Source organism: Neofelis nebulosa, chromosome 6, assembly GCF_028018385.1.
Source record: "Neofelis nebulosa isolate mNeoNeb1 chromosome 6, mNeoNeb1.pri, whole genome shotgun sequence".
NCBI classification, from domain to species: Eukaryota; Metazoa; Chordata; class Mammalia; order Carnivora; family Felidae; genus Neofelis; species Neofelis nebulosa.
The window spans coordinates 139,580,498-139,605,505 of NC_080787.1; the positions used below are offsets into that span (position 1 = coordinate 139,580,498).

The 25,008-nt window shown below is 44.3% G+C and overlaps 1 protein-coding gene across 4 annotated transcripts in view; it reads left to right on the forward strand.

The window, feature by feature from the left end:
• Window positions 1–25,008, forward strand: part of MTHFD1L (methylenetetrahydrofolate dehydrogenase (NADP+ dependent) 1 like) — a 189,483-nt gene that overhangs the window by 29,181 nt on the left and 135,294 nt on the right. For all 4 annotated transcript variants that reach the window (XM_058735647.1, XM_058735646.1, XM_058735644.1 and 1 more), the window contains exons 8-13: window positions 1,031–1,142; window positions 8,879–8,970; window positions 10,706–10,803; window positions 13,409–13,582; window positions 21,767–21,903; window positions 23,363–23,409. In XM_058735647.1, coding sequence (XP_058591630.1) covers window positions 1,031–1,142; window positions 8,879–8,970; window positions 10,706–10,803; window positions 13,409–13,582; window positions 21,767–21,903; window positions 23,363–23,409 — 660 coding nt within the window. The remainder of the gene's footprint in view (window positions 1–1,030; window positions 1,143–8,878; window positions 8,971–10,705; window positions 10,804–13,408; window positions 13,583–21,766; window positions 21,904–23,362; window positions 23,410–25,008) is intronic.

Sequence of the window (25,008 nt, forward strand, 5' to 3'; positions counted from 1 at the left end):
AGACTGGCTCCTCTGGGGGAAACAGGACATACCAGAGAGGTGCTCACACCCTCAGAACCTCCGTTTCCTTGTCTCTTAAATGGGTGTAACACCAACCCACATCGCTGACACGTGTAGCCATAGTTCTTTTCCCCCACCAGGGTCTCAGATTTGTCCCTGGCCTTGTGCCCTCCTTAGGAATCCAGTTTGCGACCGTCGGTTTAGTTGGGGACGGGGTCATTCTTTGGTTGAGGTCAGAGCCAGTCGCTTCCCTTGTTTCTAGGTGTCCCCTTCCTACCAGACAAGTCACTCCAGCACCGTGTTATCAAAATCAGACGGGACGGATAGGATGAATCTGTTTTGTAGTAATAGTCGAATTCCTTTCCTTTCTCTCCAAAAAAAAAAAAAAAAAAAAGGAAAGAAAGAAAGAAAAGAGCAGTTTGACAGGAGACTAAGCAGAGCCTCAAGGAAAATGAGATTCTTTCTTGAGCTCTTGACAACCCTCCCATAGATCCAGTAAAAGTTCCATATGGGTCTAATTTTGAGTGTGCAGTTGTACAGGCCAGCAGGCCCCCCGAACTGGCCAGATCTTCCAAGAGGCTTCCCTACGCAACCCCCTCCGCCCCCCCCCCGCCCCCCCCCCCACCGTCTTCCCCCTGAGCCGCTGCGTGAGTCAGGACACCACCCACCCTGTGCACCTTTCAGTCTCTGCTTCCACTGAATGGTTTTCTCGGCCCCATCATTTTTCTCGGTATCGCAGTGAGTGCTGAAAACGTGGACGATGACATTGCGCACAGCGTTCACGCCGAACTGACTGCCCAGAAGAACTTCTACCCCCTTTGCTTTGTAGGATATGATGGTCACGCCCTGTGCCGATCTGTGCTGCGTTCGTACCTTAGTGAAGCGATTCCGTCCCTGTTAACTGGCATGGCGCTGACCTCCGGATACGTGTCAGTTCCCTATCGCGTTGAAGCCCATTGACACACGTCGCCAGTCCTGTGTCTCTGCCACAGGTTAAAACGTGCACGGTGTTTTTTCTGTTTCTCTCCAGCTTCACGAGGCTGATATCGCGGTCGTAGGCTCTCCCAAGCCAGAAGACATTCCCCTTTCTTGGATACAACCAGGAACTACAGTTCTCAACTGTTCCCATGACTTCCTATCAGGTGGGTCAATGTCTTAACCTTGGTGTTGGGCCGCGGATGAAGACAGGGAAGAGTGTGAGAGAAACGTGTAACCTTATTCAGAGGAGAGGACATTCCCTGAAAGGTTGGTCACCGTCAACATCCGTACACAGGAGAGGAAACTTCGACTGTTGATGTGCCTGCCCTTTGGGTTACGTGATACTGAAACTGTGTTGTCAGGCAAAGAGAAGCCGAGAGGCCAAGGGCAGTAGCTGCCCCCCTCCCCCGTGCCCCTGGAGAGACATGCCCCTGCTGGCCTCTACATCTGAGCAGTCCAGGCGGTAGTGACCTGAAGTAGATCGTGTGTATGCGTGTGAAATAAACTAGAAATAGTGGTTGTTAGTCTTCGACAACGAAGTGGAATCCGTTCTCCCAAAGAAATCTTACATGAACTTCGACAGGTAAAAGCAGCTGAAAACAGTTGCTGGGAGGGATGAGAATGGAGACCAGTGCTTGTGTCTCCCTGATTTCCCCTTGCGGTGACCCCTCAGGCACTTCCTGGGAGCCCCAGAGGCACCTCGGAGCAGTGTGAAAGTCACCATCAGAAACTGGTGGTCCGGGGCACCCGGATGGCTCAGCGTCTGACTTCGGCTCAGGTCATGATCTCGCGGTCCGTGGGTTCGAGCCCCACATCGGGCTCTGTGCTGACAGCTTGGGGCCCGGAGCCTGCTTTGGATCGTGTCTCCATTTCTCTCTCTCTCTCTCTCTCTCTCTCTCTCTCTCTCTTTCTCTCAATCTCTCTCTCTCTCTCTCTCTCTATCCCTCTCTCCCTCTCTCTCTCTCTCTTGTTTTCAAAAATAAATAAAACATTAAAATAAAAAAGAAACAGAGGTGGTCTTAGGGTGTATTTCACCACAGGATCCAGGAATGCCTTGGACCACACCAGACCCACCTCAGAGGATCTCAAGCTGTGTCCACACCAGGTCATCCAGCCGAACAGCTGGTATGAGCAAGCCCAGAGGGGTACCTTTTTCTCATTCACGGAAGGACCCTCTGAGGCTAAGAAAGTTTTGCACCATACCTCATCCACTTTTTCAAGTCCCTGAGTAACACGTGTGTGCAGATTTCAGCGTTGGCGAGGTCTATGGTGAGCAGGCCTGGAGCACAGCGTTTTTCCCCCAAAGATGGTCAGAATTGGAGCCAAAGTGGGTGGAGGCCTCTACCCTCTTTCTGCCCCGACCACACGGGAGTTCTAGACCTTGAAACCTAGACCACCCCACATATATATATACATGTGTATGTATATATGTATATGTATATATGTATATACATATATGTATGTATGTATGTATGTACATATATGTATATGTATGTATGTGTGTACGTGTGTGTGTGTGTGTATATATATATATATCTATATAGATATAGATATAGATATAGATATAGATATAGATATAGATATAGATATACACAACTTGTGGTCCAGACACCTTGAGATACCATTTTACACTTTTCCACAAAAAATGCACTAACCTTAATTTGACTGCAATGTAATAGAAGGAAAACAACGTGATCCTCAAAGTGTTACTGAAATTCATATAACTGTTTCTTCAAAAAGAAAAATAATGGACCCACCCCTCTAGGAAGTGTCCTCCCCCCCCCCCCCCCCAAGAATTAACCAGTCAGATTAAAAGCTCTTTGGGGCTGAAGGGGGATGGGGTGGGTTGGAGTGTGCAAGGGACGAAGTTCAGGAATTTCCCAGAATGCCCGTGTGCTTGGCTCTTAGATGAAGAGCACACAGATGAATGAAGCAATTAGAGGCATAATATAATGTGGATGTAGGATTAATCGATCTTTTTTGCAAACAGAAGGCTTGCACTAAGTAACTCCTTTGAAATACATGTAGTTTCAGGCCACAAATTTCTTTCCCTGCCTGAAAAAAAAAACAATGCCTGACCTATAAATGATGGGCACAGCAGATTTGCTCCTCTGCTCAGAATTTAGATTAGGAAAGTCAGCTTGGACTTGCTGTTCTTTTATTTATTTAGTTTTTTAAAGTTTATTTATTTTGAGAGAGAGAGAAAGCATGAGTGGGGAAGGGGCAGAGAGAGAGGAAAAGAGCGAGAATCCCAAGCAGGTTCTTACTGTCAGCACAGAGCCCAATGCGGGGCTCGAACCCCCAAACTGGGAGATCATGACCTGAGCTGGAGTTGGACGCTCAACCAGCTGAGCCTCCCAGGTGCCCTTGACTTGATGTTCTTTCAAATGAAGGCTTGGCTGTTACAATTCCTTGCTGTTTTTTGGGGTTTTTTTAGTTAGAGTTTACATGTTTAGGACAATTTTGGTATAATCTTGGCTGGAGATAGAGTCTACTTCAGTGTTCTTGGAATCCCTTTGAGCTCTATGATTATATGAAGGTGACTATATATATGCATATATATATATATATATATATACACACACATATATGTATATACGTGTATATATATATATATATATATATATATATATATATGTATATATATATTTTTTTTTTTTTTTTTTTTTTAGTGAAATTGTGCCATATTTTTTAATATGTTTCTTTTGGGGACCTTTACTTTTTTAAAGGCATTCGTAAAAACATTAGATTTCAACATAACCATCCTCCTTGGGGGAAAAAAAAAGACCAAGGCATTATATTTTGACTGAATGATTCTGGATGCAGACTGCAGTTTATTTTAAATGTATCTGGTGCAGTACTAGCAGTTTTCTTCCTGATTTTTGAGTCAAGTATATGCTTAGTAAATGAGTGTTGAATGAATGAATAAACCTGGTCCCAGATTTATACTCTGATTGCAGTTTTCAGTTAGTTGCAGACACAGAGACATCTCCTTGAAGTAGCCTCCCATTCAAAAACAGGGCTGGCAGGGCAAAGACAAAGAGGAAAAATGTTCTCCTGATTAAATTGATGAACATTTTACAGTCAGTACTATTTATAATAGCATTCTATTTCCTGGTAGTCCATTTTAACTTTAGCAACTTCGATTAGTATGAAAATTTAATCTATGCATAGATTGAAGAAAGGCTCTTCTCTCTTTTTTTGCATAACCCTGTCACCTTAAAGAGACTTTTGAAAGCAGTGTTAAAAGGAGAGGTGCTTTTATTCACCTTTAAGAGCAAAAGAATTCTTAATAAACTGGCGATTGGGTGAAGGCAGGGTTTTATGATGAAATTTTCATCATCGTCTTAATGGTACAGGGTTCTCCCCCCCACCCCTCCATAAAAATAGATGGGATAGGGTGATTTATAATGAGGTGATTCTGTAGAGGCATCGTATTGAGTACCTAATCCCAGGAGAAATTTTTGTGATGGCTGACATCCCAGACGCAGTGCTTGGAAAACAGTTACACCCAACTTGTTCGATCTGTTCACTCTTCTGTGGCGTGAGTCTAAATTTTAGATTTACAAGAGGTACATGTTTATATCCAGTTTTCTAGCTGTAAGAATCGTTTGTTATTATTAAATTTCAAATCAAAGAAGCTGTGATGCTGTAATCCTCTGCTTCCTGAAGAGCAGAATTCATCCTAAGCAAGACCATTTCATACCCTGATATTAAGATTATTCCCTGATGTGCCAAAGGGGACAAAAGAGAAGCTGGTCTTCTGTCTCGTGCCCGGAGAACAGAATCCAAACAGCAATGTGGGTCAGAGTACTTGACAGCATCATTCTATCTGTCTGTCTATCTATCCGTCCATCCGTCCATCCATCCATCTGTTTATTTTGAGGGAGAGAGGGGGCAAGTTGAGCCAGGGACCAAGAGAGGGAGGGAGAGAAGCAGGGCTTACCCAAAGCAGGGCTCGTGTTCACCCGAGGCGGGGCTCCGACTCACAAACTTGTGAGACGATGACCTGAGCCACCCAGGCGCCCTTGCCAGCATCATTTTAAGTGAACGTAAGTGTATTTGGTGTGGACTGGTGGTGGAACCCCGGGCTGCATTTGGTGTGGACTGGTGGTGGAACCCCTAACCCTAACCCTAACCCTAAGTTCATGCTGATGACCTGGGGGACCTGGTCCTGGAGGACCTCGAGCCACCTCTCTTATGGCCCCGAAGGGACACAGTGTAATTAACGTAAGGAGAAAAGCATGGGATCTGGGTCAGATTGATCTCACTCAAAGAGAAGAAGCATTTTTTTTAATTTTTGTTTTGATTTTCTCTCAATTGCCTTGTATTTACAAGCCGTGTGACTTTGGGCAAATAACTGAAGCTCTCTGATCTTCAGTTTCCTTGTGAGTAAGATGGGAGCAAGGCTGTTGAGAGGAATAAACGAGCTCTCACCTCACAGCACCTCTTTCTTGGGAGCTGCCAATAAGTGGCCCTCCACTTCATTGTCCTCATACCTGTAGCACACAAAATAGCTTTCAGACTTCTTATTCGCAAAATGTAAGTCTGTATTTGAAAATCAAGCCCAAGGAAGGATTCTTCCCAGTGAGATTCTGAGAATGCAAGGCAGTAGCTTTAGAGAAATGAGACATAACTTGTAATTTAATCATTATCTCATCGCAAGTAAAGATATTTGCTTATGAATTTTGAACTCCAATTATTCTAAAATCCATGATAATCTATTACCAGTTTCCCTTAAATTTTTTCCCGGGAAATTCTGGAAGATTTGGACCTATATGTTTTTGCTAGGTTTTCATTTCAAATTTTAACTGCTTCTCAGTATGACACATTTAACGTTCTTACTTTTGAAAAAGTCTCAAGCTGATTAGAATATTCAACTCTCTGTTAATTCCTTCCTGCTTTGGTTTCAGTGATATCAAAAGGGTTGTTTCTATCGGTTGATATGCATATCATTTTTTAAAAAAAATTTTTTTAACGTTTATTTATTTTTGAGACAGGGAGAGACAGCATGAACGGGGGAGGGTCAGAGAGAAAGGGAGACACAGAATCTGAAACAGGCTCCAGGCTCTGAGCTGTCAGCAAAGAGCCTGACACGGGGCTTGAACTCACGGACCGCAAGATCATGACCTGAGCGGAAGTCGGATGTTTAACCGACTGAGCCACCCAGGCACCCCTTGATATGGATATCTTAATAATACTCCATTTTTTTTGAAGATTCATATATTCTGTTAAAATAGTAAAACATTGTTACTTGGTAGTGAATTCAGATATTTTTTGTTTTGGGCTTTTTTTTTTTTTTTTGAGAGAGAGAGAGAGAGCGTATGCACACAAGAGCAGGAAGGGACAGAGGGAAAAGAGAGGATTTTAAGCAGGCTCCAAGCTCAGCACAGAGCTTGATAACGGGGTACAATCTCACTGTGAGATCATGACCTGAGCTGAAATTGAGATTTGGACACTTCACTGGCCGAGCCACCCAGGCGCCCCTGGAATTCAGATGTTGTAAACTGTGAGTTCATCTCTTGAGAACATTGATACAAAAATTATATTAAGAGCTCATTTATCGCATTTTACTGTTATCCAATATGATTAATATATTGAACTTAAAACTATCACCAGAGATTTTGAAAGTGTTATCTGCACTAATATGTAATTTTCTTTAGCTTTTCCTATTTCCAAAACTTCACATGAAATTTTTTTGAGTTACTCGTTTTCCCAGAGGATGAGAAAATATTTGAGATTTCAGTCTATGGGTTCATATAGTGCTTTTGTGATAAGAAGGGTGCCGTGGGCCAGACTGCAGAAAAACTGAAATGTTTCCATATAGCAGAGAGGGCACGGAGACCAAGGAAGAATTTGCCTTGTCCCTCCCATTTCATTTATTCTGGCAGAATTCCCAGGGTGGTCTCAGGGCAGCTCCTGTCACGGAAAGTTCTGTTCTGATTTCCAGGGAAAGCATTATGACACATTAGCCTTAAATTTTCATGTTGTAGAAAGTTTGGTTAGCAAGAAAAAATTATAAATGAAAGGCCATCTTTTAACGAGATTCATTGGCCTGTCCTTGGAAGAGCCATGAGCTATGGGGAGTATTTAGTGGGAAGTGAAAAGACCCATTTGGTTTGGGACGGGACCCTTGGGACCCCCGCTGGATTCGCGGGCTGAGTGCAGACAGCCTTGGCAGGCGGAGTGTAGACAGCCTCTGGGTGGAGCCCTGCGTCTACACAGGCAGAGGGATGAGGTAATGATTTCTTTTCTCAGTTCTCCGTAGCCACGAAATTTGTTGATAATGTGTTCCTGATTCACTGAGTTACCATATTCATTGCTTCGAATTCTCTGGATTCAGAACGTTTAACTAAGTTTTAAGATTACATTGATTCGAACTATAGGAGCAATACAGTGTTGGTGATAGTTTGTGAAATATAGAAGAGTGCACAGAGGAAAGTGACACTAACTTCTGATCCGGTCACCTTGAGGTCACCGTTTTACATTTTCCCACAAAGGAAACATGAAACACAATTTTACAGGGTGGAATTTAGTAGAAGGAAAAGAAAACAGTATGATACTAAAAGCATTATTGCAATTCAGGTAACTTTGTTCAGACAGAAAACTATCGGTTCCTGTAAATCCTCCCAATGTTTAAAATATATGTGTAGGCACGTCTTGTGTTGTGCTTTAAAATCCTTTTTGATTTTAGCCACCTTCTATTTTATGCAAGGCAGCGCCTAAGATTATGGGCAGAATTATTCACTGTGTAACACCGTAGGTGAAATATTCCTCACTTGTGTGGCTATTTGTGATTCTGTTCTGGGAATTTGCATTAATAAATTGATATCAGCTCCTGGAGTGTAGGTTGTGTTTGTTTGTTTTTTTCTTTTTTCCTTGTCATTTAAAGATAGAGATAAAAATGCGGGAAATATCTTTCTTTTCCATAATGGTTGGACAGGATCTTTAGATCAGATCTCTAGTGGTTCAAACAAAGCAACAAATCTCATTCTCTAGACTCTTGGCTTTTGCCTAAATACAATTTATAAAACTGAAGTGTTACTAAACTCTAAACAATACCGCAGGGATGGGATTTTCCAACACCCTTAATACATTTGACTGTAGATCATCACAAAACGCTTAGTCTTAAGTGTTTTGTGCTCTTGCAAAGTACTGTCAGCAAAATGGATAATTGAAAAGTAGAGTGGTCCAAAATAGAGGAAAATCGGTTCTTAATTCAACCAAGTTGCTATTAGAAATGTTTCTTTTCTCTAAGGGAGGATATAGACTGAAGTATTTTACATATGTGCTTAACTTCTCGTAACCTTTATAAGTGCCAGCTAAAGAAGGGAAAGCAAAATTGGTACAAATACCCCTCTCTTCTGGAAACCAGGTAACCCCTAAAATTAATACCCGAAAATACATTTTCTCAGTTTCTGTGGAAAATATTTCGCTTTCACGACAGGGATTCATAAAGCTCTCAAAGGAAGCCTGATCTTTCACACAGCACTTTGGTTGCGATTATGCTATTTATTTTAGTCCCCCTTTTTATACCTTGTATACCTGAAGGAAATTGCTTTTCTTGTCTGCCCAGCACTTGGACATACCCTTTCACATTGGATTCTGAGTTCTGTGGGGTTGCGACTCCCCACGTTAATTACCAGGCCCAGCGTCACAGTTGCTGGCTGGAGGCAGAAGCGAGATTTTCGTCCAGTCTAACTCTGTGTGGCCCAGTCAAGGGCCCCCAGGCTGCGCCAGGGACTGGTGACCTACCTGGAGCTATGCCAAGACATCGTAATAAGTTCCTTGGTTGAATATGAGAATAGCGCTCAACGTGCTGGCTTTTTACTAGAAGCAATTGGTTGTAAACGACAATATCCTGAATGTCTTTTTTTTTTCTCCTCAAAATTTTTTATAGGGAGGCTTGGATGTGGTTCTCTTGGGGTTCATTTTAATGGTCTCATTGCAGAGGATGATGTGAGTCTCCTTGCTGCGGCTCTGCGGGTTCAGGTTTGTTTGGCACGGCTGTGGGTTTGGAGTTTTGATTAGCAGTTGTGAACATCCTGCAAACACCTTGCACACATAATGACATTTAATTCTTACCGTAATCCTGTGAGAGAGTGTCATTCCCGTTTGATGGATGAGGAAATGGAAGCTTGCAAAAACTTGCCCCTGGTTACGTGACACGTGACGGAGACTCAACTCAGGGTCTGTCGTTAGTGATCTATTGCTGTGGAATACATTAGCCCCCAAACTTAGCAGCTTGAAACAAGAAACGTTTATTGACTCCCAGTGTTTGTGGGTCAGATTTGGGAGCAGCTGGGCCTCATGGTTCTCGCTCAGGGTCTCCTGTGCAGTGGAAATCAGGAGGTCATCCGAAGGCTTGACCGGGGCCAGAGGCTCTGCTTCCAAGATGGCTCACTCGCGTGGCTGCTGGCGTGTGGTATCTAATTTCTCACTGGCTTCTTGGCAAGATGCCTCAGTCCCTCACCAGGCAGACTTCTCAAGAGAGCAGCTCATGAGGTGGCAGCTAACATCCACCAGGATGGGTGAGCCACAGGGGAAGGCAAGGAGGAAGCCGCAGGAGGTGGTATGACCTCTCCATCAGAGTCAAGCACCACTTTTCCCTTTTTCTTTCCTCTTTCTAGAAGGCTCCTAGCTAGCTCAGTTGGTAGAGCATGTGACTCGTGATCTTCAGATGCTGAGTTCAAGCCCAACTTGGGGCTTGAACTCACTAAAAATAAATTTAAAAAACTAAAAATAGAGCTCACTAAAATATAAACTAACCTCCCTTTAAAAAAGAAAAAAGAACAATATTTTTTAAAGTTTATTTTGAGAGAGAGAGTAGGGGAGGGGCAGAGAGAGACAGAGAGAGAGAATCCCAGGCAGGCTTTGCACTCTCAGTGCGGGGCTCGAACCCACAAACCCTGAGACCATGACCTGAGCTGAAGTTGGATGCTTAACCGACTGAGCCACCCAGGCGCCCTCCAAAAATAAAACTTTACTTTCAAATGGGATACAATACTGTCTTATAAGGATTATGTGTTGATTTTCGACCTAAGTTAGATTTTATTTCTCTGTCTCTCTGTGTGTATCACCATTTAACAATTCAGCGTTCTTGTTCGATTATGTCAACTCTGAAAGGATTATACTTGACATGGTGTTGCAGATTTTGGAAGCTGGGCATCCAAGCTGATCAGCCATGCATTCTCCTATTTCCCTCATTTTTCTTTTCTGAGGTGGAGAACCCACTCTCTAATGTATTCAAATACTTGATGTCTTTAGTGAATACTTAACCTATTTTCTTTTTTTTTTAATTTTTTAATGTTTCACTTATTTTTGAGAAAGAGAAAGCATGAGTGGGGGAGGGGCAGAGAGAGAGGGAGACACAGAATCGGAAGCAGGCTCCAGGCTCCCAGCTGTCAGCACAGAGCCCGATGCGGGGCTCGAACTCACAAGCCATGACATCATGACCTGAGCCGAAGTCGGATGCTTAACCGACTGAGCCGCCCAGGCACCCCTTAACCTATTTTAAAAGTACACGTAGCTCACCTTTTCCTTTTTTGAAAAAACCTGCAACCCTAACTACGTGTGAATAAACTTGTTCCTGATATTCACGTGGGTTATTGTGCAACTTTGTGGTCCTTCTTATGACATGACACCCCTGAACAGTAGTTTCATAGTTTAGAGTCATAGCCTGGCAGCCTTTACTTTCATAACATGCTTTCCTTTCTGTCCCATGAAGAACATGGTCAGCAGTGGAAGGAGATGGCTACGGGAACAGCAGCACTCAAGGTGGAGACTTCACTGCCTGAAACTCCAGCCTCTCTCCCCCGTCCCGAGGTATTCGTGGGATTTCGTTGTACCGATCTCTGGTCACCAAAGTGCCTCAGATAGCCAAAGTTCTCCACCGGGCTGGGGGCTCGAGGTGTTGTTACGGCTTTGACAGTGGATAATTTTCTCTAATTACAGTGCTGCCCTGTTTTTTCTGTTGCTTAAGTCCTAAAAATTAAATAATAATAATGAACATGTTTCCCGTATTCTGTCAACTCTAGGATGTACATTTCTTCATGTCTGAAGTCAGGATGCCCCTTACTGTGTGGGTAATGTGTCCTGTCTTAAATGGCATTCTTTTTTCTTCTTAGTGGTCTGTAACGTACTGGTGCCTTAGATTTGACCAGATACGGTAACACAATATTTGGAATATGCTTTTCAGTGTCAGGAATGCCCAGCTCATCTGTCAGCTTGGTCTTCAGGGCCACGTAGGTATCTGCTCTGAGGGTAAATGACCAACCAAACGAAACACTATTCTCTGTGGGAAGCGAGTTCAGCTTTCCTCAGCACACAGCGATATCTACCAGCTGATAGGGTATTGTGTGATACTCCAGATGGATGTTTCCTTCCGCGTAGCGTTTAATGAAGCGTAAGCTATATATTCCCTGCATAAATTTAGAAATACATACTGTACCGCAGGAATAATTCATTAGATAGCAGAGCCAGGGAGGTGCATTTTCCAGCCTCATCGCGGGTCCCCCGCTGCTCCCCCCTCGGTGAACAGGCCCCACCCTCTTCATCCAGGGTGTGCACGGGGCCACTGGAAAACAACACGTCAGTAGATAGAACCTTCAGGAGTCGGCTCCGTTTTCATTTGATGACCACTTGGTTTGTAGATTTGATCTGTGTCCTTGGACCACAGCTGAACGCTGATGATTCTTTTATACGCATCGGGCTGTGTTTTCACCCCTGAAATAGACTGAACATCCTAGTCGCTTTCTATGTTCGTCGATCCATAAATTCCAGGGAACGTTACTCTCCGTAATGCCACCCCTGTAGCGGTGCAATCTATTTCATGAAATATTTTATTTTTTGAAGTTACTTGTGTTGTTAAAGGACCCTAATTTTTAAGAGTAAGTGAATACATTCTAGTTGCAGAGAGCTAAACACAATTCAGGTAGACTGCCAAAATGTGTGCCAGAGTCTTGGCATAAATCGAAATAAATTCCACTCAGGGGAAGAAGTGTTTTAATCGCTGAACCAAATTTGGCTTCTAAAGGTCCTTTCTAAAGGGGAAAGAAAGGCAGGCTGAGTAATTTATATATTACCCTCAAATCAGAACGATGTCACTGTCGTTCTTTAGCTAGCGAGGAGAAAACTGGAGGTTTTCCAAGAGCGGGCTCTTCAGTTTCGGAGATTTGGGGAGGAGAGAAAAAGAAAAAAAAGGGGTAGACAGGAAGGCAAAAAGAAGTGGGGGCGGGGGGAGGCTGGAAAGGGAAATGCAGGGGCAGGGGCACTTGTCTGGAAGCCCAGAGCTCAGCCTGTATGTGGGCGGAGGCCCCCTGTCCCTCTCTGAGCTGCTGTAGTGCACTTCAGAGAGGTCTAGATTGGATGTGGGTTTACTGTTTACCTCTTGCACCGACGTCAGTCTTCCATGGGGTCGTGGAGGGGAATATAGAGTAATGCGAGGGCTTAGAGTCCATCGTTAGCGGGAGCAAGGGAAAGAAAAGTCAGAGCAGGGGGCTGCCTGCCAGGGGACACGGCTGTGCCTCCAGAAGAAGAGCTCCAGGGTGAGTGAGGGCGCTGCTGTCTTCTAAGTGTCAACCTTTATGACCCACTGAGTCTCAGGCATGGTCTCCCAAGCCTGTCTTTTGCCAGCCACGTCTGACTCTCAAATAGATGGTCAGCCTGGCAGACAGATGGCCCGAACCCCCATTAAAACAAATCGCTGAGCTCGGGAGCCCCAAAAGACTCTCTGAGAAGTCCAGCACGTGCTCATTTTCTAGCATTCCAGTAAGGTGAACAGCCGTGCTCTCATCCTGCTGGTAGAATAGGGTAAATTATTTGCCCAGTGACACTCGGAGGTCCTAAAATGTCCTGTGTCTGAAGTTGAGTTTCAAGCACCAGGTCCTTTTACTGACGGTTATGCAATTAATAAAATACTTTGAAATACAATTTTGGACTTGCAGTAGGAAAAAGAGAGAGAAAGTATGGACCCAGATAAAACAAAATAGCATTTCCACGTTTTTGAATAGCCAAGAGACACGTGGGGCGAGCCCAGCAAGAGCATTATGCAATAACCCGTCTCTTCACGGGTGATGAACGCAATGATGGTCCACAGAAAGCACTTCACTGTACAAAGGATTCGTGCATAAAGGAAGCCTTTGGACTTACTGTAATTCACACTTCTTTATTCCCAGAGTACAGGGGTTATCTTTGTACCTGGGCAGAACTCTAGGATCTTCGTGAGTTTTGAAAAGTTGCTTCTCCAAGGAAATGTACATTTTCTCACGCACATTAGCTATTAGCAGTTGTGTTTAATGCCGCTTGGGAGAGAGGACCACAAGGCAATCGCTTTGATCGAATCCTTGGCGTGGCGTATGGCTGTTTTCCCTCCAGTGGTGACCACCTAACCTGAGGAGACTCTCGCCTTTTCTGTGTTTTCCCCCGCTAGTGATCTTGAGATTTCAAGAGCACAGACTCCAAAAGCCGTGGATGTCCTTGCCAAGGAGATAGGATTGCTTGCAGATGAAATTGAAATCTATGGCAGAAGCAAAGCCAAAGTACGTTTGTCCCTGCTGGAAAGGTTAAAGGATCAAGCAGATGGAAAATACGTTTTAGTAGCTGGGTAAGGCTACTTTTAAAATCTATTTTACCAAGACGGCATGTTTCTAAAACTCTCTTCCCTATTTGTATCTGTCATCACACCCCCTCAAATCCGTCCTCTTCTCAAACTTGACATTTTTGTCCATTTCACTTGGCATTCCTTCATTTGACATGAGGTAAGTTTTCATTTTCAGTGCAAAACAATTCAGTCTGCTCCACAAAATAGAAAGTGTAACGCGTTTCTAATCCAGCCTTTTGTTTTTTGGTCCTCATATTGTGTTTTGATCATCCTTGGATTTTTCATGTAGTTTTTCATGATAAAAGTCAAAATAAGATTTAAAGGTAAAGTATCTTGAACTGCGTAGGGGTCTTTATGTTCTACTCAGAAATAACATTTTAATGGAAAATGTACAGATAATTGTGCAAGCTATTATTTTCTTGTTAATATCCTTACTATTTATGTATTTGTATTATAAAAGTTCATTAGTTCTCTTTTCCTGCATTGCAAAATTAATATAGGGCCATTTTCATTTGTGTTGGTCATTTTATAAAAGACAAATGCATAGTTTTATGTAGAGGGGTGTTTATTTTCCCTCTTTTTAAAAAAAGAAATACACTCACTAGCTGAAAAATGATAGAAAACAAAGGATTTCAAATATTTTTTCAATGTGACCTGAGGGAACATCAAGAGACCATATAAATTCCTTTGTTGTCTTGAAATTTCATTGCAGTGACTTATTAATGATATATAGGCCAAGCCTTAAGGCACAAAAACCTGTTTATTAACAGGCAGAGACATTTCCGACAGCTGGACTTCACTCTTGGTGAACTTCATTTTTACATATTTTATTATTAACGTAAGCAGCTTATTCCTTTTTCTGGTTATTACAAGTCACGCATGCTCGTTAAACTTTTCCAAAATACCAAAAAGTATAAACAAGAAACTATCGCATCCCAAATCCCATCAGCCATAGGAAAGGGCTGTTAACATGTGAGACCATCTTGACCCACAGTCTCTCATAAACGACATCAGCTGACACGTGCTGTCCTGTAAGCAGCCTGATTCGTCAGCGACATGTCGCGTGCCTAGCTCACTCCATGCAAGACGGTACAGAGCTATTAACCATTTTGCATGAGTGCAGAACATTCCATGGGGGGCGGGGAGGGGCAGTAAAAATGCCTGGGATGAGGGAGGATTCCATTTCACACATCTTCCCAACACTGTGCAGCCCGGGGTGGCTCGGTGGCTGACGCTTGAGCATGTTTCTTATTCTTCAAGTAAATCGAGGCCAAAAAATGATTTGAAAATACCGTAGAGACGTTCCACAATTTATTTAACCGGCTCTCTGTTGATGGGCACTTATATTGCCTCCCATTTTTGGCCATTGTGAACAGTGCTAAAAGGAACAGCCTTGGGCATGCATATTTGTGCATTTGTCCGGTGCTCTCCTTAGGAAAAATCCCTAGGGGCTTTAAACTGAGTATTTTAAAACTGCAAATAAAGAGGGGCACCTGGGCGGCTCAGTCGGTTAAGTGCCCGACTCTTTGGCTCGGGTCGTGATCTCACGGTTTGTGGGTTCAGGCCCCGTATCAGGCTCTGCACCAACAGTGCAGATACTGCTTGCGATTCTCTCTCTCCCCCTCTCTCTCTCTCTCTCTCTCTCTCTGCCCCTTCCCTGCCCACTCGTGTGCGCACGTGTGCGCTCTCTCTCTCTCTCAAAATAAATTAAAAAATTATAAACCTACAAGTAAAGATTAAACTACAGTCATCCGTAATGTCACCTCTTTAGTGGTCGAATCATTTCTTCATATTTCTTTCCCTCCCCCCTTCTCCCTCCTCCCTCTCCAGCTCCTTTGTAATCGCTTGTCTCCATCTAGGGCTGTCAGAGTCACTCAGTGGCTGCAGCATCTCATTTGCCTGTGGCTTAAACCTCCCACAGGCTTCCAGGTTCACTACCATCGGACTCCCAATCCTACCAGGGTCCTTCCCACCTCTGAGGACCCCACCTCTGATGCCTCTGTAACAGGGCTGCACGGGTGCTCCGTGCTGAGAGGAAAGGTTGGCCTCACCTACGCGCTCTGGGCCAGATCCATAAAAGGGGGACCTTTCAGCTGACTTGGGGGGGCTGTTTGGGAGTTCTTGGGTCCCAGGGTTTGGAGCACACATGGGGTCAGTGTTGCTCTTCTGGAATGTGCTAGATGCAAGTTTATTTACAGATATAAATCAATTCTTGGGCATTCAGAGCTTCAAAAGCAGATTTCGTATTTTATCCATAAATTTGCTTCCCTCTTTCTAGTCTCTAAGTGATCTTGGTAGGTGGGTTTGATAGTTTTCTCTCCTTGCTTAAGGTGGGAGGATTTAAGGAAAAGTGAGGAGGATGGGCTCTCAGTTTATCAAGGAAGAATCAAGCAGTAATTTGTCATATGGAGTGGCTGTGATTTACTCTCTTGGGGGCTTGGCAATTCTAGAAATAAAAACACCAGTCTACACGTGGCTCCGCCCTTTGCTGGGGGCACAGAATTGAACTTCTAAAACAAAAGCCCTCATGGTATTGTTATCAGATTGGCTTCTTGAAGTCACAGGGTCTAGGCCCGCCTCCAGCCACATGCTGGAGAGTGCCGGTTAGCGCCGCTCCCTAGGGTTAAAGCTGTGCATTGGTCCAGGCACGTAGAACATTGGTTCTTGTCCCGACGCTGTCTCTTTGCCAGCATTTGTACGTGCATCTGAGCTGAAGAGCCAGATTGAGCCAGGTTGTCATATTGTAGATAGAAGTGAAATTAAACCTGAATTCTCAAGTACAGATTTAACCCCAAGAGATAAACAGCTCTTTTCCTGAAACAGTGGCTCTATGTTCCTTACAAAACAACGATCTATGAATCAACAAAAACTAAATTGTGTTCCTTTCAACTCCACTGAGGGGGCGGAAATGCTGTGAGGGTAGGATTTTGAGACATACCTGCATCCGTAAGGAAAGCCTGAAGGTTTTTGGAAAATCTATATACCACACTGTGTCCCCCCACCCACACAACAGATGGCATATTTTTTAAGTGTGTAAACTGCTTCTGTTTTCGCACCTTTTAATAGCTGGATCTTTGAGACCGGTTGTAAAATACCAGATAATCATTTTACTTACAATGTAAAATGAAAAGTTCATTTGAAATACAGTCGCCTCCCTAGTTTTGCTTTTGGTCACGTCAGTTAATGGAAAGTGACGATTATCAAACATGCTGTTTATTGCTATATCTTTAGAAATATAAAGGACCCCTCCCAGGTACCTGGCTGGCTCAGTCAGTAGAGCCTGCAACTCTTGGCCTTGGGGTTGTGAATTTAAGCCCCCATGGGTATAGAAATTACTTAAAAATAAAATCTTAAAAGAGGACCTCTCCAATAAATGAGTTATTTACTTTTTCTGAAGGATTTCTCTATTCTGGAAATAATACTGGCTTACAATATAAAAATTTAACATCATGAAAAACAAAAAGGAGAAAACGAAGTCTCTCATTACTGAGAGGTGTTAAAATTTTTTATATTTCCTTCCAGGATTTTCTCTCTGTATCCATCCTTTTTACACATTGAGATCATGCTATAAATACCATTTTGTGTCCTACTTTTATTTCCGAATACTGTAACATGAGTCTTTTCCCGTGCTTTAGAAGAATGCAGGTACCCAAGTCGTTTTTCAAGAAACCTAAATAATACATTTGTTGTTGTACTTTCGAATTTATGTATAAATGTGATTTAAGCGTGTCAACGCTAGAATTAAAATATAAAACAACAGGATTAAAAGAAAATCTTCTGTTAATAACCCAAATGCAGAACAGATTACTTCATTTTAAAAGCTGTTCTTCTAACTTGAGGATTTCTTACTCCGTCAGAATCATCTGTATTTCATCAGCTATACATCTCATGGTATTTACACCTACACATCACTTTATTTGCTTTGCCTGACAAAATGAAAAGTATTGGGAATCGTTCGGGGAAATACGCCAAAAGAATCTTAGGGGCTCTTGAGTTTTACATATTTTCCCAGTTACACTAATGAAAAGGAATTTGTTTGAGAACTTGCCTTGGAGTGCAGCTGTAGGGCATTGAATGTGTGTGCAAGATATGTCTCCATTGGCCCTGTCCCGATTTCTGCGCAGAAGTTTTGAGAACTTCTCTAAATTGCTCAGGCAGAAAGAGCAGTTAAAAAAGAAGCCCAAATTGGTCTGTGAACAGACCGAGTTTCACATTAAAGAACAATTAAAATCATTCACATCACTTTATTTCTTTTCTGTAGAGTGCCGAGTATCTGATCTGTTGTTTCTGTTTGGTTTTTTTTTTTTTTTTTTTTAATGTTCCAAGCCATTCTTTTGGTCAGTGTTAAATAACCTTTCCTGGCTTTTCTAAGATTTGGGTTTTCTACCTTGGGTCACTATTTAAACATCTGTGAGTTTTTCTGCTATTTGCACAACTTGCAGAATAAAACAAAGGTATTTACAAGAGATCGCTACCGACTGGGCCTTTTTGAACTGCTCACTCCCGTCAGTCAGGTGTGATAGGAAACACAACCCAGTGGACTACAGAGTTTGTTGCCAGGAATAAAAAGCCTGTAACGACTTCCCAGTCACGAAGATGCCCAGGATGAGTGATATATATTCATATGCTGCTTGAGCATGTAGTTTTGGAGTTCAAGGTTAGACCCATGGCTCATGACGTGATTCTGTTCACGATGCCAGAGTTTGAGAACTGCACACTGTTTTGCCCCTCCTCTCTGCATAAGCAATCTCTTAGACCTTGGAGCAAATGGTAAACTTCTCATAGGATGTGTTCACACATCCGAAGTCACGGAGTGCTTTGATAAATCGTTAACTGTAGTTGACAGTAAACATATTTGTCTTAGAAAAGATGTGCATGCTGGGGTGCCTGGGTGGCTCAGTTGGTTGAGCGGCTGTCTTCGGCTCAGGTCACGATCTCGCGGTCTGTGAGTTCGAGCCCCGCGTCGGGCTCTGGGCTGATGGCTCAGAGCCTGGATCCTGCTTCCGATTCTGTGTCTCCCTCTCTCTCTGCCCCTCCCCTGCTTGCTCTCTGTCTCTGTCTCTCTCTCAAAAATAATAAACATTAAAAAAAAAATTTTTTTTTTTTTTTTTTTTAAAGAAAAGATGTCCTTGCTTTGTCAAGTGTTTGCTCGACTGTGCCTGGACAGGTGACAGAAACGCAATGAGAATGGGTATAGTCCTTCGCCTCAGCAAGCTTGTGGGCTGGTAGGCAGGACAGCCGTGTCAGGAAGCTTGTAATAAGACCCTCAGAAAAGTGATGCGATACATACATAATAAATGCTGTGGGAAACAGAGGGGGGCAGGTAGAGCTACAGGGAGATGTTGAGGAAGAGCATGAGCGAAAGGCATTGTTCCCTCTCCATAAACTCTAAGCTCTTCCGGAGAACAGCAATTAGGTTAAGTTGGCACTCACTGTCTTCTGAGTCAACTGGATAATTTGGAGTCAGAGCTAAGGACACTGGGACAGCCGTTCAACCCAAGTTTGAGATCCAACATGGGAATGAGGTGGAATAAAATGTTTATTGTGGCTCTCCTTTTATTGCTCCCAATAAATACTTCCTGCTTTTTGATTTTCCTGAATTGTATCAGTTGGCAGAATGCTAAGCCGTCCTGTGTTTCTAATTAAGACTTGGATGGTCGGCCGAAGTTTGGAGGAGGTCATCTCTGGGCGTGTGTGCGTCGGGCTGTCTCCGACAGCTACATTAGCACATCCCGGGGGACGAAAATGTGATGCTTCACGTGACACACCGAAGTAGACCACCTATTCCTTTGCAAACAGTGGACGACGAGGACCGTACTTAATCCACCCTGTGTTTGATACTTTTTTTTACAGGCCGTCCGAAGACCGTGATGCCTGTGGCTTTCCAACCACTCTTTTTCTTGTACTCATCAATAGGAACTTGACTCAAAGTGGAAACACTTTCACGTACCTGGGCCTTCATGTTGACCAGGCGTCGTGCGGCTTGAGGAGTGGAGGGAGGCGTACGTCACCAAGCATGTGTGGGGCGGTGCACCCTGCCAGCGACCCTGTTGCTTCGTGCGGTGATGGCTTCTCAGCCCTCACCCAGAGTCGGGCGTCCCCGTGGCCTGTGATTCCGTGGGCACTTCCCCGGTTCCCTTCGGAGACACCCCTGTCGCAGCCCTGCCTCATCCTCAAGATTTCTCCCTACTGCTCCTTTTGTTTCCTTTTGCTTTCTTCTGACCATCCCTTCAGAGAACACGTTCTAGAAGATTCCATCCTATCCCTCTTTGTACTGTGTTCCCTCTCACTGTGACCTTTCCCACTCCCATGCTTTCAGTTGCTAATTAGTGGTGAACAACAGTTACGGTTTCTGTCTGGAGAAATGACTTGGCGAAGTCAGGTGGCGGGTTTTGATTTCCGGCTTTACTGCTTGCTGTTTGGCCTTGGGCAAGTTACTGAACCTCTTCGTGCCTCAGTTTCCTTATCAAGGACAGAAATTAACCTAATAAATGTAAAAGCACAGAACCTCACATATTTAAATATTTTTTTAATGTTTATTTATTTTTGAGACAGAGACAGAGCATGAATGGGGGAGGGGCAGAGAGAGAGGGAGACACAGAATCCGAAGCAGGCTCCAGGCTGTGAGCTGTCAGCACAGAGCCCGACGTGGGGCTCGAACTCACGAACTGTGAGGTCATGACTTGAGCCGAAGTCAGACACTCAACCGACTGCATCAGCCAGGCGCCCTTTACAGAACCTCATATGTTAACGACCCCAAGCCCACCCTCCATCTTTATCTGGCTAACGTTTATTCATTTGCCGGGTCTTAGCTTAGGTGTCACTTCTCATATGAAGACTTCCCCGATGCTCCAAACGTAATCAGATCCTCCTGCCTTGTGCTCTCATAACACAGTCTGATTGCCCTGTTTCTTTCATATGTGTTTATCACTTTAATTGTAATTGCCGGTCAGTTTGTCCATATCTTCCATCGGTTGTAAGCCCTGGGAGAGCAGTGATGGAGTCCAACTTGGTCAATCATTGTGTCCCCAGGATCTAGTGGTCTGGCACATAGTACTTAATAAACATTTGCTGAAAGAATGATTGATTGTATCACTGTGGCGGTCTGAGGCAGTTGGGGACGATGATATATCTAAGGGCTTTATTTCTATTTCTTTGTGGTCACATCACTAGGTTTTATAGGTCAGAAAACTCTTATTGTCGGTTTTGTTGTGGTTGAGAATCCTGGACGACCCTGACTGCACCATCTAACTCATCGGAGACCATGTCGCAAGCCAACATGACAGTTTTTAAATCTTGTAACAATGGTCAGAGTGTGCTAAGGAACAGTTTTATGGGTCCTTATTTGGGAATGTAATGCACGCCTGTCTTCTTAGTTAATGCCATGATGGTCGTAACTAATGTGTGATGTTTGCTTTCATAGAGTGTGGTGGTCAACGAGGTCCTCCAGAGCACTTGGGGTCTCCTTTGTGTGCTGGGGAGTGTTGGACTCATTCTTTCCCAATGCTTGAGGGGCTGTTGTAGGAGAAGGGATTAAGCTCAGTGTGTCTGACTCCAAGAGATAGGAGCTATAGGAACGCAGACATCTCTTCTTTAGGACAAAAAACTCTCTAACCGTAAAAAGCTATCCGGAAATGAATGGGCTACCCCAGAGGTAATGAGGTTCCCTCGCTGTGTTGCAACATGGTGGGGACAAGCCCTGGGCCCTGAGATCTGGAAGAAGATGGATGAGAGGGTACGATGGGATGCCTTCCAATGCTCAGAGTCTGGCCATGGACCATCGAGCAGGCCTTGTGCCCGCACTGTGCCCCCAGTAAATGGCCCTAGATGAATGAATGCCACATCACCCATTAAGAAGAAACAACATCAGCTTAATTATTTAAACCATTTGATGGACAATTCTATGCCATTTCTTGAAGCTGCTAATGTTATCACTGCCGAATAACTTTTCTTTTTTGGTCTCTTGGTAAAGGTGTGTCTGTTTCTTGGCTTTAGCTTAAACATGGCCTGTGTGATGTGGGTAGACCATAAAAGTCCCTGGAAATTGAATTTTTAAGTGAATTTGAGAATGGCGTGTTCTCTGCCTGTCTGCTCTGATTTGGTTCTAGTACCTTAGGTTGATTTTGCATAGGTCTAGGAAATATTACTAAATTTTTTTCTCTCTCTCTCTTTCTTTTTCCAAACCAGGATCACACCCACCCCTCTCGGGGAAGGGAAAAGTACAGTTACAGTTGGGCTTGTACAGGCTTTGACGGCACACCTCAACATCAACTCCTTTGCGTGTCTCAGACAGCCTTCTCAAGGACCAACTTTTGGCGTGAAAGGTACTTGATTTAACAACCGGTACATTTTGCAGAGCAAAATTGGGGGCAGAGCAAAGTTTTGAAAGAACATTAGCAACAGGTGTGGCGTTAAAACTTGTCAGAGGGGCCAGTACGTCTCATCCCGATGTTTCATCCCGACGCACACCCCACCTGCACGCTCAGTATGCGGTGGTCCTCCCGAGGCGGTCCTCCTGCAGAGGGGGCTGCGGTGGGGGTTTCGGCAGAGCCCCGCAAGAAGCCCATCGCCCTGGCTCCGTGGAGCAGCTGCTGGGCCCTTGCTCAGGACTCCAGCCTTGGGCGGAAGCCTTGCACCTGATCAATACCTTCTTATTCGTATTGCTGTTGTATCATCCACCCCTGCCACAGAGAAAGGTCTTTCCAGCCAGTTAGACACCCTTTCAGTTGGACCCTCGTTGCCTCATCTCGCAAGAGTTGCTGGGGGGCCTGCAGAGCTCTGGAAACTGACCAGCTGTGGACAGAGCTGTGGTGCAATTTCTGTCTGGCTGTGCTGGGCTGACATCTGGAGCCTTCACACTCACTGATTTATCATGAGGTCATCCTTCAGCTCGCCTTACAATAGCATTTATTGCCGCAATTACTATTCGTTCTTGGCACTTTGTGGATTTTAGCAGTATTCTATTTATCTCACTGTCACAGATGTTAATAACTCCGAACTCATTAAGTACTGATAACTCAGAGAATGTCATACATTCTGTGGTGGAACGAGCACTAAACTTGTAGCAGGAAGGCTGCGGTTTTCTTCGTGGCTGTGTCTCTTGCTGCTGTGTGACCTTCAGCCAGTCGTAACCTCTCTGGGCCACATCTGTGAAAGTGCAAAAGTTCTAGAGAGCTAGGTTTACGGAGTTGTCGTGAGGACCAAATGACATAGCAGATAAAGAACAGGGTACACCCTAAGATGATCTGGACACGGAAGGTATCACTATTGTTTTATGAAAGAGAAGTCTTTTTAATGTAGTGACGTTACTCCCTTGAGGGATAGTCAGCCTGACAAATTTTATATACTGTTATCTGTTATCTAAAATCTCTTGGCCGCACCTTACAATGCATTGGTCTGAGTTCACCAGGTGGATTTTTTTGAGTGGTTTTTTTGATATTCAAAGCATGTGCAGGTGAAATGACACAGAGCCACATAGATCTAGTAACATGAATAAAATAATCTCATGTTGGCTCTAATGAGATTTGCTGTATTGTTTTTACCTTTTTTTTTTTTTTAACCAGGAAACTCAAGTCCTTAAATTGTATTGTTGGGTAAAGTGGGAACTTTTTCCCCTTTTGTTCTGCTTTGATGGACAGTTGATGTTTTCTTTACTACCTGCTGTTTCATCTTGGGGGACGTGCCTTCCTGCCGGGTTTGGGGAGCTGTGTCCCCGGGGCTCTGTTCATCCTGTGTAGCTATACTTGCTGAATGATTTCAAACGGCGTCTGTTCTGTTGTTCAGGAGGGGCCGCGGGCGGCGGATATGCCCAGGTCATCCCCATGGAGGAGGTAAGATCTCAGCGAAACACATGTCATGTGTCACTGTTTCTCCTTCCTGCAGCCTTTTTTCTGTGCCCCATCAACACAGGCCCACAGTCCTTTATCAGTCCAAAGGCCTAAAGATTCTGAAAACCAAAAACGTTTGCATCACTTACAGTGGCAAAACCTGACGTTGAGTGTTAGGGGCTATTTATGTCTATGCCACTTGATGTAAATATTCACATGTTTTGCTGCAAGAAATACTGGTTTGGATTAATGGATACGGACTTAGACCCTGCTTGGGATGTTTTAGTAAAACATTATAGGTATATCGCACTCTTTCCACATTTCCAAAAATTCTGAATCCCAAACCCACGTGGCTCCATTCTGCATAAGAGGGTGGAGACCTATCCCCATCGATCATCAGTTATTGTGCCCAATTCAGGAGGACTTGGACTCCTCACTTGGGCAGAGGGAGACTCGAAAATCAAATAGTTCCAAAGAAAAATGGACACAGAAGGTCAAAGGTGACCATTCTTATTTCTCCAAGAACCCCTGCCCCCGCATAACCACCCCCTCGTCCCCTGAATCTGACCGTGACTGGGTCTCATCACTTCTACTCTCTGCATTGGCCTCTTAGTTCTGGTCCTGAGAAATCTAAAACCCAAGTCTGAGCCAACTGCTTTCCTGTTCAGTGTATTTCAGTTCTGACTCCATCACGCCTGTGCGGTGTGGCATGGCAGGTCCCCGTGTGCTGGTCCTGCCGTCCCTTCCAGCCTTGCTGTCTCACGTCCCCACAGGCTGGCCTCCCTCTCACCCACCCCACCAGACTCCCTGCAGACTCTCGATCCCAAGCCTCGAGCGTTCTTCCTTTCCTGTTCTGCCCTCCCTGCCCAGCCTGTCCATCTCTAGGTTCCGTCTCCCCCCCTCACATCCCTTCATGCTGTTTCCCTCATCCGGTTCAGTTGGCTGTGCTGATTTAGAGGGCACGGACCCCAGCGCTCAGCACAGTGCGCAGCACTCACTGGGGGCTCGCTAGGAAATGTTCGTTGATTTCGATGAACGAATTCGGAAGGGTGTTTGCCTATGGAGGCCTGAGGGTCAGGAAAGCTAAAGGGAGAATATGGACACTCTTCAAGTAGTGGGGGTGGGCTGAGAGAGAATAGTGTAAGAGAACAGTGCTGGAAAAAATAGCCCCAAGCCTCACATCTGAAGGGGGATGAGTAACATTCACAAGGAAGAACCAGAGCCAAGAGGCCAGGTTGGGGACAGCGTACAAGGAACATGCCCAGGGGAATGGCTCAGGAATTCCTGTGCAAATACTCAAAGGGCATCGGTGTCCTGCTGTCATATGGCATCAGCTGCGTGGCTCAGACTTGGGGCGAACTTAAGGCATATGATGGTTTCAGCTGCCTTATGATCGTTCAATAGGCCAAAAACAATCAGGCAGTTTGTTCCTTGAATTCGAAGACCTTCCGTATCTCCTTCATCTCTCTATCCCCAGCTCTGAGCACAATGCCCGACCCTCAGACCGTGTTTGTTGACTGAGTGCATGAATAGACAACTCGTACCGACAGAAATTTAGGAAATAATCATGGGAAAATGTTTGAATAAATTCCAGATGGGTTG